The 18,225-nt window shown below is 47.9% G+C and overlaps 1 protein-coding gene across 1 annotated transcript; it reads right to left on the bottom strand.

Annotated features, from left to right (window-relative positions):
• Position 1: 1 nt before the first annotated feature.
• LOC110977029 (eukaryotic translation initiation factor 3 subunit A-like) lies at positions 2-18,153 on the bottom strand. The gene is made up of 19 exons (XM_087144782.1): positions 17,966-18,153; positions 15,051-15,241; positions 14,448-14,584; positions 13,788-13,951; positions 13,252-13,310; positions 12,668-12,808; positions 11,967-12,175; positions 11,146-11,317; positions 10,241-10,438; positions 9,680-9,796; positions 9,154-9,342; positions 8,669-8,806; positions 7,823-8,032; positions 7,115-7,333; positions 6,030-6,152; positions 5,520-5,673; positions 3,325-3,412; positions 2,458-2,676; positions 2-2,196 (listed from the first exon to the last, which is right to left on the bottom strand). The coding sequence occupies exons 1-19, from the start codon at positions 18,012-18,014 to the stop codon at positions 963-965; spliced, it is 4,011 nt and encodes a 1,336-aa protein (XP_087000908.1). The 5' UTR covers positions 18,015-18,153; the 3' UTR covers positions 2-962.
• Between the last annotated feature and the right edge of the window lie 72 nt (positions 18,154-18,225).

The raw sequence follows: 18,225 nt of genomic DNA on the forward strand, positions 1-18,225 counted from the left end.
GTTCGTAGACTGTCAGTCTTACGTTTATTACCACCCTTAACTTGGGACATTTGTGATTACTGACTTTCGATTCAGACGTTTAACTCCTCAAAGACATTTATCCATTAATTTTTGTTATAATTCAAGTGAACTGTATCTTATTAAAACTTGACTGGTTAATGTCGCATCTCGGCGTTAGATCATTTTTTTTCACGAAATTTACTTACTTCTAAAGCCACTACGTGTACTTCAAACTATGGGAAAATTGCAGATTATAAACACTCAAAGTTGGTTATGCTGCGATCAGAGGTGAAGCGAGACATTCATTTGTTTGTTAGTACTTTGTGTATATTCATACTTAACCCTTGCAAAGCAAAATAATGCTACATGATATATTGAATTCAGTGTGAAATCCTGTCGTCATTTATATTTGAAATCTTTCTACTCTACGGTCAGCACCAATATGCCTTCCAAACATTTGTCACATGCTTACCTTCGTTGACACACCTTTAGAAGAGGAGTTTGGGGGAAAAAAATCAAAATAAAAGGAAATGTGGATACCAATCAAAGTATATTACCTGATGAAACGAACTACTGACCGAAACTACTGATGAGACAAACTTGTAAACTATTGTCGAAAATATTCTTAAGGAACATAAGATGTTTGAGAGCAGAACTTGTGCAGTATTTCTTCCGCAGTGGACTGCACATCCATTTCATCAAGGCAAGACAATCAACTGCCTTCTCAGAACAAGAAATATGGTTGCGCATGCTCATCAACTGTGATTTAAAGCAACAGAAAAACTTGGAAGCCACACCACCTCCTGTACGACCTTGATATATTTCCAAAATATAAATTTCAGGGCATTTTTCAACACCCATTACCAAATTTGGTTCATCAGTGGCAAATGGTTTAAAGCACCGCTCTTGGAAACGGCAAAAAAAAACCAAGATATCATCCTATGTGGATTTGTATGACTTCTTTAGCGCCGTTTGACGACGGTTTCCCAACCGTCCTCGTCATTGGATTTGGTCTCGGGAGGAGGCTCTTGCTTGTGTGGCTCCCGACGTATCTCCCTAACTGGCGGTCTGGAGTCGGAGGGTGCATCCTGCCTAGGGATTCCCCTGCGCCACTTCTCGCCATCCTGGGGCGCCCCACGGTCACGCCCACCACCTTCCCCGCTCTGACGCCAGTTGGACCCATCATCCCTGCCTCCATGACGGGTCTCCATGGGTGGGCCACCCCCACGACTTGACCCCCGCCAGTCGTCACCGGGCGGTCCTCCCCGGCGTGGAGGGCCGCGGTCGTCCCTGGGGGCTCCACGCCAGCTCCGACCAGAATCTTCACCGCGGCCTGGGTCGTCACGGAAGTCTCCACGGCGTGGGCGATCCCCATCCCGCCCCCAGTCGCCACGATCGCGGTCACCCCAGCGGCCCTCATCTCTGCGCCCGTAGCCCCGGTCATCTCTGCCATAACCACCTCTGTCATCTCTACCAAAACCTCGACGATCATCCCTGTACCCGCGGTCATCCCGGCCACCGTAGCCACGGTCATCTCGACCCCCACGGTCACTCCGACCGAAGCCTCGGTCATCTCTCCCAAAGCCACGGCCATCCCTTCCTCCACGGTCATCCCTACCTCCTCGATCATCCCTGTCATAGCCCCGGTCATCCCTACCATACCCACGGCCATCTCTGCCGTACCCCCGCTCCTCCCGTGCAAAACTCCTCTCGTCTCGACCCATTTCACGGCGCGGCAGGTCACGAGAGGGCTCTTCCGGAGGTGGTCCTCGCTGGCGCTCCAGAGGTGGTCCTCGTTGGCGCTCCAGAGGCGGACCTCTCTCATCTTGCCGAGCCTCCCGCCTCTCGAGGGGCTCCTTATTCACCTCTCTGCGGGGAGGCTCCTCCTCTTCATCCTTGATGCCCGTACTGCGACGGAACTCAGGATCATCAAGCCGAATGTCGCGGTAGTTGTCCCGTCGGTCCCGCCGGTAGTCGCTCTCCTGATCCTCCTGTTCCTCTGGTCTGTACTGATTCCTCCGCTGTTCCATCGTGTCCTCTGCCCGTAGTTCTTGCCTGCCCGCACCTCCTTCCTTTGCTTCCTCGCTGCGCGGCGGTTCAGCTCTGTTTTCCACATCTCGCTGAAGGGGTCTGTAAACCCCTTGCCTTTCCCCTCCCCTTTCTCTTGACGGACGCCAAGGTTGACTCTCAGCAGGTCTGCCAAAAAAGTTACAAAAAATGTGATTCAACTGATACTTCAATTTCAAGTATTATTACCATCTGTTTGGAAAGTGAGACCTTGTAAAACTGCAACGCAGAAGAGGATACATTGAACACATTATATTCTCAGGTAATTTATGACTCTTCAGTGCAGTTCACAGATATCAGCAAGTTCCAGGCAAAAGCACTGGGAGTCTAGAGGTATTTTTGTTTTCAAGAGCTGTCCAAATTTTCTTAGAGCCATCTTGTTTGTCATACCTGTCATCCCTAGCACCACCACCACCACCCTGGCGTCTCCAAGAGCCCTCGTCCGTGCCCGTCTTCTCCCGCGGTACCTCCCGGGGAGCGTCACTGGGCGCATCGCCGGGCGCCTGGCGCCGCCGCCACGTCTCTTCTCGCGGGCCGGCGCGGGCCAGGCCGGCAGGGCGCTCCTCTTCCCGCTTCTCCCGCTCCAGACGCTCCTCCACCTCTTTCATCCTGGGAAAAAAGAATGAAAAGTTTGGAGCAAAGAATCTTTTTTATCTCCATGCCAGTGTTTAATAGTAAATTTGCACATCTCAAAGCAGTGTTGTTTACAAGTCCTTTCCTGTGTCCACAGGCAAGCTAAAATAATTACATGACGTAGAAGGAACAGATGACATGGTTATGCAAAAACTAAAAAAATAGTTGCAAAAGGGCTCAAACGCAGGTCCTAGTCCTTTGGCAAGTACATGACCATGCTCTCACAATTAATTACATAATCAGATACAGTAGTACCCCAAACACATACACAAATCCCTGAGGTATATCTCGCACTTTTGATGTATTTGTAGGACTCGTTAAAGAACTAACCTTAAACACTATCTCAAAGCTTCAACACTAAAAACCCCTTTGCCCCAAACTGGTCATTTAAAATTATTCAACACTCTCAGAGAAGTTGAATTAAGGTGCCCCCCCAACATCCTAAGAGGTATGTTAAATAATGGCATCTAAAATGTCCTCAGAGGCACGCTACATCAAGATGTCCCCAAAGTCCTCAGAACAATGTTGAGGCAAGGCATCCCCCGATGTCCTCGGAGGCAAGTTGAATCAAGACTTCCCTCATGTTCTCAGAGGTATATTGAGTGGGGACTCGGTCTTCCTTACTTGGCCTGCTGCTTGGCCTCTTGCTCTTGAAATGCCTCCATCTTCTTGCGGTATTCCTCAGCTTGACGCTCCTGCTCCTCCTCGCGCTCTGTAAACACAGAAAACGGAAGGCAGCCATTGAGCCACAGAGACAAAAATCCCCCCCCCCAAAAAAAAATGTACTGACCTTCCTTTCTAGTTCACGAACACTGGTCATCATGTATAGCTCAAATTTGCAAAAAGTTCACCGTTGGTTGGCAAGAGCCGTTGCGTAAATATGCCTATTCACTTATTAATCACATGCTGCCGGGTGCTTTTAAAAATGCAGTGCACACATACAGGAGATTTTCAAGATTTTCAGTTTTCAAAATTCTTCAAAAATTCATTATTTCATTTAATGGACATTTACACCCACACGAATGACTGTTTGGTGGCTACTCGAAGCTGACAGGTAACCTTCATTGACTCCCGAGTATTTCAGCCAGGCTCGTCACCCTGTAAATGTGAGTGGCGTCTTTTCAAATGCAGCTGGATTAGCATGCAGCGGTGCTGTGTCGCTCATCAATGGGGCCCTGGAAAACTTTTGTCCGCAGTGCTAATCCGCAAGCGCGCTATGCCCAAAACAGTGGTATACTGTTAAAAACAGTGATGGATTACCTTCAAAAAATGCAAGCCGAAAAATGATGGCAATTCCCAGCAGCAGGTCTTTTGTTCCAAGTATAGTCTTTTGTTACACGGACCAGTTCTTTGTCCAATTTCAGGCAGCCCGGCTCTGCATATAAACCCATGGTGCTCGTAACAAGGTTCCCCGGCAGCAGGAGGTTAACCACTACCAGCCGGGGACTCCGAAATCGGAGCCGTATGGTTTATATGTGTGGCCGGGGTCTCCGACCTCGGACAAAGGAAACAGGGCCCTGTAACAAAAGACCGTACTCCAAACAAAAGACCAGGCTGCTGGGCATTACCGGCATTTTTCACTCTCAAAAGTGGTGATAATCCAGCGTTATTTTGAAACTGTATACCAGGGTTTGGGGCATTTAGAGCAAGCCGATTACCACCGGGACAAAAGCTCTCCACCACCGCAGCGATGAGCCACACAGCACCGCTGCATGCTAATCTGGCCCCTATTGAAAAGAGGTCAGCAGTGCACTGAGCCAGGTTCGTGAACAAAAGACAGTTGTATAACACCGCACAATCTGGGCTCTGTTTACAAGGCTGCAGGCCTGGCTGAAATATTCGGGCATCAATGAAGGTCACCTGTCAACTTAGAGTAGTGCCTAAAGATTACTCTGTGCGGCTATAAACGACTGTTAAATGGAATGATGAATTGTTGAAGGATTTTGAAAACGGAAAAAATGATAGTCATGCCGGCCCAGCATCATCAACGTTGAAAAATGCCCCGGCACGAAGTGGTTAATACTGGGAGAGGTATTTTTATTTAGTTTGTGATAGCCGTACGTTATTTCGCATTCTTTTAGCTTAGTGGAATTTAATGCTACGTGAATTACCCACTAAAGCCAGCTTGCCACACAGCATAAAAAAGTAAAAAGATAGAAACTCTTGAAGGAAAAGTCATTTTTGGCCTTATCATGTGGCATATGCATCAAGTGCCTGTAACAACTTGAAAATACATGTACAATATAGATGGATTTCACATTAGCGCCGTCTGCGCATATCTGCATCGAAACCGAGGCTCTCTGTGTTGAACTTCATCGTGCGCGCCCGCGGAGTCCACACAGTACATGGAGTATCCGGTTCGTAAGTGTGACGCCACTTCAGTTTAAACCACGCCCACTGCACAATATACACGACCATCGCAAGTACGTTAGTTCGCGGTCAATTGTCGTTATTTTTCTTTGGATTTTACGTGTCGAATCATCCTGAAAGACTCTTCCACAAAAATTTTCTGCCTGAAAAGTCTGAAGTTAACATACCTTTATGTATTTTGTGTCTTGACTCCTTACTTTCAATCGTCTGATCGTATAAAGAATTGAAGCTGACACATACAGCCTCGTTTTCAAACGCGGAAGTGCGCAGATCGACGCTAAAAGCGTCGCATTGGGATCCCTCTATTAGAATGAAATGTTGCAACTCCATAAATGACTTTTCCCTTTCTAAGTGTCACCTCTGCATAGAGTATTTCAAAAATAACCGTTCCCGTATTGGGTACTCCATCCGAGGATCTGACACAGCGCCGAGGTTGGCACGCCACTTACGCCGTTTCAGCTCCTCGTCTTTCTTCCGCTGCTCCTCTTCCTCCTTCTCCTTCAGCCACTTGAGGCGGCGCTCCTCCTTGCGGCGATTCTTGCGCTCCTGGAGACGCTTGACCCGCTCCTCCCGCTCCAGCTGCTCGTAGTCGGCCAGCTTGGTCTGGGGGAAGGGGGACCACCAAACTTGCCGTTACCATTCGAGATTCACCTCCACCCTAGCCGCGCTGAGCCCGACGGAATCCAACACAGAGCGGGGTTTTGTCGATGCGGGCACAGGCAAAAGGCCTTGTGCTCTGGCTGTTGGATTCTGTCAGATTCGGCGGGCTTAGCACTCCTCTGCTGTGGTATTGCTGTTGGATTCAGCAGAGTGCTTTAACAAACCTGACGGGGCATTGGGTATCAAAGGTTCAACTGATCCGACGCGTCTCCTCGGACCAGCATCCATCTCCAGTTTCAGTCGCATGAAACCAATCGGGAGTGTTTTTCTTCCATTTTTCCCCTTGCTCGTATGCATACCTTGTAGATGCTGTAGCGCGTCTGCTCCAGCATCTCAGAGAACTTCTTCTTGTCCTCGGCCATGCGGGCCAGGCGGTCTCTGCACTCCAGTGCCTTCTGCCGCTCACTGATGGCTTCGGCAATCTGCAAGGTGAGTCAACAATTTCCATCTCCAGTTTCTTGAACCATTTATTTCACAAAAATGAGAAAACCTCAACAGGCAAAAAGAAAAAGTATCCCTGGCAACAAGAGCTCTGAGCGCAATGTGCTTTGTTTTTTGGGGGGGAAGGGACACCACAGGATGTCAGTAGAATACATACATCGCAAGGCAGAATCCTGAAACAGAACTGGACGTATCTGGTTCAGTTGTCTAGTTTGACAAAGTTCTTTTCATCCTTGAAACATGGCTAAAAATTATACAGGCATAGTGCTACCACAAGTATTACTTCTCAAGGATTCTCCACAAAGTACAAGCATCTCGGTTGCACTGAGAGCCACAAGCATGTCATAAATGATGTGTAACCGAGACGTTCCATGATAAATGTTCACCCCTTGTTAGTACTGATGGTAAATGTGGTTAATGATGAAAAATACTTATCTACATAACTGCACCGCTTTCAATTGCTTAGGAAGTACTTGACTGCTTACTTGTGAGATACTCAACAAAGATTCAGGTGCCTGTGAGATAGCAGGCTACAGTACTGGAGTTCTGGTGAAGTACTGATCTACTACGGAGAGGTACTTATGAGTACATGACACAACTCAAAGTACCTGTAGAGTGCTAAGCTAACACTACGGTACTTGTGAGATGTCAGACTATAACAGAAGTTGACCAAGTAAAAGTATTTGACTACAAAAGTGAACTTCAAGCCAAGTATTCAACGACAACAATAAAGTGCTTGCCAAGTTCTTAACTGCAACACTAATGTACGTTTGAGGTACTCAGTTGCAACAGTGAAGTGCTTGCCAAGTACTTGACAACAACACTGAAGTACCTGCAAAGTATTTGACAACATTGGCATACTTCCCAAGTACTTGACTACAACACTGGAGTACTCGACTTAATCGCTGAGGTACTTGTGAAGTACTCGACTGCATCACCTTACCCGTTGTTCCTCCATCTCTTCCCACAACTTGGCTTCAACAACGGCCTGCTCCTCGTACTGCTGAACCAGCAAGGGCAGCTCCTCCAGGCGCTTGGCCCGGGCGAAGTAGTCCACCTTCTTCTCCTGGGCCTTCAGCCGCATCTGCAGCTCCTTCTTCTCCACCTCAAGCTGCTCCACGTGCTTGGCCATGATCTCATCCGGGTCCAGCTTCTCCAGTTCCTGGAGATATCATCATCGGTTGATGCGTATACACAGATGAGCTGAGCATGCAAATTTTGTGACTTTTTTTGCCGGAGCTCCCATAAACCCAATCTGGCAACCTACATTAGTGGGAGTGGCTGACTAGTTAAATGTCGACCCTCTCTAATCCTGTGGCAGAGGATCTGTATACGCTTTTCACTACCCATTGGCTTCTTTGCACAAAAAACTGTAAGTGTGTTTAAATTGTATGTGATGTACATGAATCTCAGGTAGTAAATATTGTTATGAGCTGAGTCTCAGAGTGTTGAATGATATAAGGCTAAGATAAAGAAAACAGAGATTTTGTGCAAAATGACACCCAAGACTTAGTATTTAAGGCAAGTGCCTGCATTCAAAAAAATGGCCTATATCACCTTCCCTTTGCGAATTTCCAACTTTTCGACACAAAACAAAAATGAGAAGACCTATTTCCACCCTCCTCCCACTCCAAAAACAACGGAAGCCCACCTCCTCATTGAGCCTCTTGAAGACCTTCTGACTGACAGTGGACTGCTTGAGCATCTTGATGCGCTCCCGGGCCTGGGAGCGCTGGATCTCCTCCACCTTCTCCAGCTCCTTCTTGCGCTGGCGCTCTAGTGCCTCCCGCTCCAGCCGCTTCTCCTCTGCCTCCCGTTGGTTGCGCTGCTGCTTCTCGATGATGTCCAGCTCCTCTTTCTCCTGCAATTGGCAAATATTTGGAGGGTGTTCAAAAAATGTCGTCTTAGATACCTATAAGGTTGTACGTGTTTGCTTGACGAGTCGGAAGGACAGTTGAGAGTGACAACACGTCCAGACTGCTCACTGTAATCTGAAAATAAACCTGACATTACATCCCGCGATGATTTTCACATTCGTCTTTTTAGCACATCCAGAGATGCATTGAGAAGGCTATGCCAAATTACAAGAAAAGCTGACCACATGAGCACGTGTATGGAGCGTGCCAATCTGTGGAGGTCAGAGTTCAAGCATTTGCTTGTGCATATCGTCATGGGTGTGTTTATGCTAGTTTCACTGACTGGCACACAATATCATACTGGGTAAGATGTAGTTGTTCTCCTTTCGGACCCTTAGGGAGAAGACAAGGAAGGAATGTTCAGTTTTGGAGGTAGGAGGATAAATCTCAGACAAGTATTCCAGAGAAAACGTATGGAATCAGGTAAGGACTGACAGCCCAATCCGCATGCCAGCCTGGGTGGGATTCGAACCCCAGGTCACAAAGGTAGGAGGTGAGGAGAGTGCCACCAAGCCGACCCGACAACCCAACTCCCCTCCTGTGACAATTTGCCAACTCCACCGGGTCTGTGTCCGACTCACCCGCTGCACAGTGATGCTCTCCAGTTTCTCCTTGCGGTCCTCAATGATGTGGCGGCGCGTCAGGATGCGCTCGTGCTCCTTGCGGGCCGTGCGGCGGTAGTGCTGGATCATCACCTGTTTCTCATTCTCCTGTTCCTCCTGCCACACGACCAAAAAAAGGAAGTTGAGTGGGGACTCACCTGTTCAATTTCATGACACACACAGCTCGTAAACTGACCTCATCAAACAAAGTTCCAAGAAATTTCACAGACCTCTTAAAAAAAAGATTCTGGGGGCAAAAATTTCATCCAGGATAATTCTGTGGAAGGGAAGGGGTCACATAGCGGGCGGCGGGGACAAATCTCGTTTTCCAGAACTGTTCAGGTCAAGACGGAACAATGGAATCATTTCGCTTTTAAAAACTCTGTGGGACTTTTTGAGGTTTACTCCAGGATGTCCAAAAAGTCCGCTGACAAGAAGGGAAGAGAAGCAGCGGTGAACCATACCACCATGTGCATGGGGCGGATGACCTTGACGGCCCGATGCAGTGTGTAAGACATCTGGCTGAGCTGGTTGCGGATCTGGTCCGAGGCCTGGGCCTGCAGGTGGGGGCCCTCGCTCAGCTGCTCGTCCTGCTGGGAGATGGACACCACACCGCCGAAGACCAGGGCCTGCGTGGCGTGGTCCACTCGCACCTGGCAAGAGAGAAGGCAAGGGAGGGAGAGGTGGTGGGAGTCAGTGGCCAAGCCTGGATCCTGTGCCTAGAACTGTGCCAAGGTCCTGGTGCAGAGGTGAGATAGGGGAATGAAACATCGACGAAGTAACCACTAGTGTTTGAGGGCCCCACAGCAGCATGAGGTCCACGGTACATTTTATGTTTGCCTACAGGCAGCCCTTATTTTAACCCCTGAGACACTGTCTCAGAGGTTCCAAGAAGCAGTGAAGGATGCCTCACAAGTCTTGAACAAACGACCATCACGATTCAAATTTGTGGACGTCCGACTAGGTTGACCGATTTTGGATGCCTCTTACCTGCACGGCACCATTACGCGAAGCATCTACGATGACTCTCTCCAGGTGGAAGGCCGAACAGTACGGCACCAGGTTAGCAAGCCGAGAAAAGGCAATGGTCTCGTAAATCTGGGAGACCTGTTGAGAAAATAAAGACCACAATATTCTAAAAAAAAGAAATAACCCTCAAAAACATCATTTTTTTTAATCCCCCCCAATTCAAACTCAAATGTACCTCCCAACTAATCTGAAATGAAAACTGATTGGAGAGTTTTGTAGTCAAGTCGAACAAAAGTCCCTTCAAATTCCATCAAAAGCTATCAATTTGCAAGTCAAGTCAAAGGCTGGTCAAACGAAGTGGGAAAACAAAGCCTTCCTTTGTGACTGTTCACCCTGTTGTGACCGCTCTTCTGAAAGGCCTTCGGACTGGATTTGTGAAGGGTCTTGTGAAAGGTTTAGTGACTGGTTTTGCGACTGGTCATGTGAAATGACTTGGGACCGATCTTGCAAAAGGTCTTCCAACTGGACTTGCTGATGGACTCGACCACCGCACTGCTGTGCCCTGCGGGCGTGACCCCTCACCTGTTTGAGGAGGCGCATGATGGTGTTGTCCTGCAGGGCAGGGATGTACTGTTTCAGCTCCTGCTCTCCGCTCTCCTCGATAAGCTGGTAGATCTGGCTGACCCGCTGGCACAGCTCCAAGGGGTGAAACTCCACCTCCAGCCACTCGTACAGGTCCTTAACCTGGGGCATCACGTAGGGGACCACGTTGTACCTCACCTTTGCAGGCAACAAGAACATGAGGCAGACAAAAGTTATTTTTTACGTGAAGTAGCAAAAGGTCTTCCCATTGGTGGCAAAATTTGTCACTAACTTTTCGTCAGAAAGAGGAAGCTAACAGCTTTGTTTCATGTAACGCTCATTGTTTTGATGTAATGCTCAGTCCAGCGAGAACCCAAAGGGTGGTCCTGGTGACTTGTAACTCGCTTTGTCGGGTTGGGCTGAATTGCTTATGATCTATTCTGAAATGCCCTGTGGTTTAATAAGTAATTCCAATTCTGACAGTGGCTCTGGGCTTTGGCAAGTTTTTTTGTTGTGTCATATCCAAGCAGGGTGGGCAGCATTTGGGTCCAAACTGACTCTCTTAACAAATCCAAGGGGAAACCAGTACTGCTGTGCCAATGTCCCATCCCCCCTTTGAGATGAGCATCCACACTTACAAGTTGAAACAACCGTGCTGGTCAACGAGGCATTCAACTGTAACATGTACGACCTGCACACGATAAAGACACCGCCGCAGTGACGGTTTATCTGAACGCAGCCTGCTTTCGATTAATAGGTGATTGAATACTTCAGTGATACAATTTTCAAGCCTACAAAAGTTAGACTCATCTACGTGCGTGAACACAGCATCCAACACAAATGACAGCAATGCCTTCATTCAAGAAAAGACAGTCGTGGACAGGTGGTCCATCTGGAGATCGTACCAGGTCCTTGACCAGCTGCGATCGGGTGGGCGGGGTCTGGAGTCCCAAGAGGTTGGCCAGCTTGCGCTTGTTCTCCATGGCAGTGTCGCCCATGTCCAGCATGTCACCGATGTCGTTGCGAGGGGGCGAGATGGGCACAGCCAGGGTGGCCAGCAGCACGCGGGTGGCCATCCTGCGGACGGGGACCCAAAAAAAGTATCAAGGCGCCGGTCATTTGGTCAAGAGTAGGTCATGGAATGTCGTACGGTTTATTAAACAAGAAACAAGACTTCTGTCAATGTTGGCGAAATTGTATTAGAATCATGCTAGTGTGAAACTGACCAGCTTGCTTTCTGTTAAGCGTAGAACAAATTGATTTAAAAATTCAACTGTTCCCTACAGATCATTAAGTCTCTTAGAGTGAGCTCAATTCTCATCAGCAACACTTTCAGCCATCAAATCCTTCAGGCCGAAGGATTTGGAAGGCCACACTAGATAACCATCAATTTCACTGAAGGGTCTCAAAGGGCCAAACTGTGCACATGTAGGGTGATGTTGAGCTTAGTAAAGGGGCACACTTCTTGCCCAGAGACTTAAAGAGTATTGCAGACGGGCAAAGAAACTCCCTGGCAAATTTACACGTCTTAAAGAGGTTAGCTACCTGAGTGCTAACTGTGGATACAACTGTACTGACAACACCTGAAAGATTCTAAGGGTTACAGAATGTGTCCGAAATTCCTGGCTGTGGCCAACAGTATCACACACGTCTACAGAAAGCGGCTACGGCTCCTAGCTAGCAGTACACGCGTTGTCCCAAGCCGTAGCCAATTCACCCGACCCACCTCTGGATCTCCTCCTGGGTGAGGTTCTTGCGCTGCTCCCGGGACAGCTGCAGCAGGCGGTGCAGGGCGCAGGCGTGGAACAGCCCGTTGCCCGACTTCCAGAAGACCAAGCCCAGCTTCTGGTAGTAGTTGGCCATCATCTGGGGCCGGGGCGGCTTCTTGGACAGGCCCATCAGGCTGTGGATGTCCTCCACGGCCTTGTAGGCCTCCTGTCGGGGTGGGTGGGAAGCAGAGGGGAAGGTAGAAATAGCAGTGTCCTTGGAGAAACATTAGTTTTCTGGTCCTGAATGGCCCATTTAGCTCACTAGCAACAACACTGCAGTGCAATACATTGTACGGTTTCATTGGCGGATACAGAAAGCTGCAGAGTGCTTGGGCACTTATGGGCAGTTCAGCGAGAACCAGGCTGGGTGGTACAGTGACTGCAGGGTTTAATGGAATTACTACCAGCAGAAATCTGCTATGGGCTTGCAACATCTACTTACTAAAAAACAGTCCCCCTCCAAGACTGAGTGGGATTCTTATTATTGATGACTGGTTCTCTGTACAAATATTCTAAGCACACAATTCCTGCTAAGCAACCTGTTGAGATAGGACCAAGCGAAAACATCAGGAGCGCACACAAACAATTCGTATTGCCACACCAGCTCCCCACATATCAGGCTTTTGCAGTGATCAAGGGATCGGGTAAGGGTTAGTACCTGCCACAGCTCCATGGTGATGGCGGTGTCCAGCTGGAAGAGTCTGGTGTCCAGGTGCAGCTGCTGGCTCTCCGGCTTGTTCAAGTCGATGGCGGTGGCCTGGCTCTGGTGTTTCTGGATCAGCCCCAGGTGGTTACGCAGCTGAAGTGGTCCAAAAAACACAGAAGAGATTCCTTCTTTAACCCTAACCCTACATATTACTGCAAATTACTACTTGTAGTAAAATGGAGTAATCAGTGCTGCCGCTTGTAAGAGGACATGACCGTATTGTTCTCTGAAGCCATAAAATACAATAGAAAAGACAATGTACCATACAGTGCTCTGCCACTATGAATGCATGGCTTTATTGTTCTCTGTATGAGTAACAATGGAAGTAACCTAGCCAGAAGTAGTAATCTGTAGCACTAGGTCCTTCAGGCTCAGACTATTACTTAGTATTTTGTAGTACTGAATACTGTAAGCCAAACAATATGCTTGCCGGTTAGGGTTAAAAACTCTCCATTTCAAGACAAAACCTCATCAGAATAACCTGAGTGAAGGCTAATGGAGGTGGCATCCATTTCTAAAAACCAAAGATTACTCACGTTATCACACAGCTTGCGGAACTCTGTCTTCCTCTGGTACTTCTGGCAGAATCGGAAAGCTGTTAGAAAAAGAAGAAAATTCTAACGGGGCAAATTCATTTCAATATTCCCCATGAGGTTTACTGCTATTAAACATTCACTAATCTGTGCCAGCAGTATAATCAAAATGGGTGATTGGCTTCCCAATTTATTGTCCATCAACCCTCCCGAGTAGTGTCTTATAACTTTCAAGTGGGATCACATCAAGTGTGGCCTAGTGGGTGAGGTTTGCACTAGGTGATCCTTCCCAGATCAAAACTAGCTGCTGACAACACGCTGTGTCCTTAGGCAAGCCACTTTACCTCAACTTGCCTCTGCACTGTCAGGAGCACACATATGTATGGGTATTAGGCTGGGAAGTAACCCGCACTAAACTCGCATCCCATCCAGGGGGAATAGAAATAATCACAGTTGTTTCGCGCTAAGAAAACCGGAGATAAACACTGGCTCACTGAGCCGTATCAGCCCGGTCAGAGAGATGGCCAGGCTTTACGTACCATCCTGAGCTATGTCCTGGTACAGCTTCTCCACGCGGTTGTTGTTGCGCAGCAGGTCCAGGCACTGGCGGTAGGACTCCCACAGGAACTTGACCCAGGGGATCAGCATGATGCGATCGGTGCGGGCCTGAGTGTCCTCCCCGCTCACCGCGCTCAGCAAGAGGCTGTGAACGAGGCCAAACAACACCGCTAGGTTTTTCAAATATGGTAACCCTCCAGACCTGAAAAGCCTGGACTGGTTTGAGTTTTAAGAGATCTGGCACTGGCAAAGTTGGCATACACTGACACTGCAGGGGTTGCGATTGGCACGAGATCAATAATTCCTCAACGGGCACGAAGTGGTAGCTTCCTGAGGGGAATCTAGGTCGGCTTCAGGGCCGAGGAGAAAAATCTTCAAATGCATGTTTTACGCCTCGATTTTACTACCTCCTCCCAGTCAGTCACAAAAAATAAGGATATTCCTAACTGGTAAGACATTATAGAGAGTATTAAAGTTTGTTATGGTATAGGGTGCTGGGGAAAACCATCGTTGGAAAGTTAGCATGTGCTTCACGGTTCTTCCATGAGCCCAGAATGTAAGGCTGATGATTCTGTGGATCCGTGCATCGGATCTCGGATTAATTAAGCAGGACAGGACGGCCAAGGCAGGGGGGTCATTACCTCTCAGGAGTGACCACGTTGTCTAGGTCATCCACATCCAACACCGTCTGTTCCGACGCCTTGCGAGCCTCTTCTGTCTTCTCCTCAGCCAGGCGCAAGTAGCCCCTGACGACATCCTCCAGAGATTTCACGTTCACCTGGGCAACAGGAGAATTTTAAAATACATTTTATCTTTCCATCATTTTCCATCTTCCAAACTGTGCAAAATGACAAGATGTACTTATTAGTTTAAGCGTTCATGATCATGGACACAACACTTTGCAAAATTTGTCTAAACCAGTGGCCATAAAACTAAAATGGAGAAACTTAGCTGCAAGGGGAAAGTGACTAGCACCCCAGGAAAATGACACCAAGACCGTGCAGTGGCCAGTATGTAGAATCCAGGCACAAATCATGCTTTGGACAACATCTCCATATCTGCCTGAAGTTCATGCATTACCTACTTTCGTAATACTTGGCTACATTTGAATAACTTCACGATCACTTTTCATTCAACGCATGGAAGCACTTTTGAGCAGTGCCGAGGAAAGCGGGGCATGTCAAGAGCCTTTCTGAGGTCTGCCAGTGCTTTGTGACGACCGCCGCCGCCGCCCTCAGACCCACCTGCTGGCAGATGTTCTTGTACTGGTAGAGTCCCTCCTTAGCCGTGTGGCTCTTTCTCAGCTCCACGCACAGAGTCAGGTACTTCTCCATGATGGGCTCGTGGATCTTCTGCCATGTCCGGTGCTTCTTACTCTTGATCACGTCGTACAGGGCATCCAAAGCTGGCTGCTTCTTCCCGACATCGATGAATTCTGTTATTTAAAGAAGGAGGAATATCGTTGAGGACGAATAGAATGTGAATTTAGTCTTTGAACTGTCGGATGGTCTTACTGACCATCCGTGCAGCCAATGGTCAGTCTTGCAACATTATCTGTCAACGCCTCTAGCAGTAGCATCAACCGCCTGCCTTTTCTTGACATAATTCACAGTTGTGGAACACGTGGAGGGACGATTGTTTTCAAAAGGGGAAGTGAAGTCAGAAGTCAGCCAATCGTGCAAATCAGCTAAATGCACAAACACAGACTTGTCTAAAAGTAAGCCAAGCAGATGTCGGACAACTCGGACCATTTACCAACTCGACCCGAGACAACTTGACCATTGAGACAACTCAATCAGTGGAACAACTTGACCGTTAAGCAAGTCGTCCGTTAAGACAACTTGACCGTGCCTGGCATGATATGCGCCATGTGCGCAGGGACCCTTTGACACACACATGGACTGGCGGGCAGCGTGTCAGCCACCCCATCCTGTCAGCCACCCCATCACATCAGCCATCCCCCATCGCGTCAGCCATAGCACGAGGCTGCAACGCATGGTGCCAATGTGGCATGCACGGTGGCGGCGCACACCGTCCAGGCATTGGTGTGGGAGATCGTAAATCTGTCTCTAAATCAGGGAGTTATTTTTCTTTCCTTTGTCTTTTTTAATAGGGAAAACAGGAGTGGGCAAAATGATTGTAAAAGTAGGCATCACCCGTCGAGTTGTCCGTTGATTTGAGGCACAGACAGTCAAGGTGTCAAGGTGCACATTTGGAGAAGTCCCTTTATTTGGGGACAAAACTGGTCCCCCCCAAAAGAATGTCCCCCCCCTCAAATGAAGACCATTTTTTCAAGTGGGCTTGGGGATCCTACCATTGCCCTGGGAATCCTTTCGATGCGATAGTTGGATTCAGCAGGAAAAACCCCCAATGCTGCTTTTACAAAAATTCTATGCTATACTGCTTAGGCCTATATCATGACATGGGATCAGGTCAACTCGGACCCATTCCAACTCGGACCCATGCCAACTCCGACCCAGGACCAACTCGGACCCACGCCAACTCGGACCCAATACTAACTTGGACCCACTACCATCTTGGACCCACAACCAACTCGGACCCACGCCAACTCGGACCCACCTCGAGTCAACTCGGACCAATGCCAACTCGGATCCAGGACCAACTTGGACCCACGCCAACTCGGACCCACCTCGAGTCAACTCGGACCCACGGAGTCTTGTGGTTACACTACACCAAATACGCGCCCGTTGACCCAAATAGCGCTGACTCATGAACCTAGTGAAGAGGTTGGCCTTCATTTTTTTCACTGGAAATTCAAGATAATTTTATTTTCGCTAGAAATTCAAGATATGAATGTAGTTGCCCGTCTCTATCCAAAATAGGCCCGCAATGTGGGCCTTTTTGTGAAAGAAATACTCTGAACTGGAAACTATCAATCCCAAGTTCTGGATTTATATGAATAATTCTATGATCCCTTGTGATTATGGCACGTCTTATTATAAAAAAAAAAAGTGGGATCACAAAATAATACAGCAGACATACGACGCTTCAAAACCATCTCCAAGTTTAAGACAATAGGAAATATTCCACATTTTTATTTTAAAATGATTTGATTTGTGTTTTTGGAAATTACCAACCTATTTGCGTTATTTGGACAGATAGTCTAAGCCTGTATGGATGAATTCCTCCATCTGCCTTAATTTTGCCGGTATTTGGGGGGGGGCGGATGGGGCAAGGTGGAGGTGTAAAACTTGCCAGGCCAAAAAAATTTGAAAAGTGAGGTGGGGGATAACACCATGAGACACTATAAAAGGTCAGAGTTCGTGATATTGATGTATATCTGCAGTATGTGTTGTACGCATGCAGCATCTCTTATGTACATCAGAAGGCCTATCTGTGGCTTTTTATTGCAACAAAAACTTTGGGGGCTGTTTGGTGAAAGTTAATTCGATTTCTTATGGTGATGTGGAGAAAGGGCGTCAATGATTTGGTACTGTCAATCACCCTCCAAAAGCTGCTCCCATTGGTTGCCCCAAGCTCCCACTCCCCGATCATAGGGTTTCAAGAATGGAAGGTGACAAAATCAGTCTTTGTGGTCAATCACGCTGGTACCTCGGAAGCTAATAACCGATTAAGATTCAAGACTACAAGCGGCAAATAAGACATCAAAAGAAATGTGCCACATAAAAATACGACGCTCGCCGGTTACTTCTCACTTGTTCCAAGACATCACTAATATCAAATCTAGTCCTGTACGGTTTTCAACCACCATGCCTGTTCAAACTCAAAAACTGAGAAATTCTGGGAAGCATTAAGTGTAGAGAGGACGTTACATCTTGGCAGCATGTAGTGCAAAAGTGTCATTTACCAAATGCTAAAATGTAAAAGTGGACAAATCGAAATTTTCAACAAGTTAATCACGCTCCTGGGGTTGGGTCCGAGTTGACTCAGGGTGGGTCCGAATTGGTCGTAGGTCCGAGTTAGTATTGGGTCCGAGTTGGTTGTGGGTCCAGGTTAGTATTGGGTCCGAGTTGGCATGGGTCCGAGTTGGCATGGGTCCGAGTTGGTTTGGGTCCGAGTTGACTCGAAACCCATGAGATTGCACGTTGGGCAGCCATAGGCCCACGCACTGAGCAGTAGCACTAGCGGCACTGCATGCTGAACCCACAGCTGGTTTCATTTCACCCGTTTTACTTACCATTTGCCCTTTTCAGGGCATTTTCCGGGCGCTGGAAATAAGTAGGCATTGTTGCTTTTCAATCTGGCAAAATCTGCAGTGCAAAGCTCCGAATGAATTCAGCAATTATTGAGGGTTTTTTATCATTGTCTGTGGGGAGTCATCCCACAAAGTTTGCCAATATGGCGCGACAAATTTCGCATGTGGGAAATGTGACGTCATATTTTCAGTCATTTAAATTTAGTTTCTCAGTTTTTGATAAACCTACTAATGTCTAAGAT

Source organism: Acanthaster planci, linkage group LG13 (assembly GCF_054643075.1).
Source record: "Acanthaster planci isolate LZ-2023a linkage group LG13, COTS_SCS, whole genome shotgun sequence".
Lineage (NCBI taxonomy): Eukaryota > Metazoa > Echinodermata > Asteroidea > Valvatida > Acanthasteridae > Acanthaster > Acanthaster planci.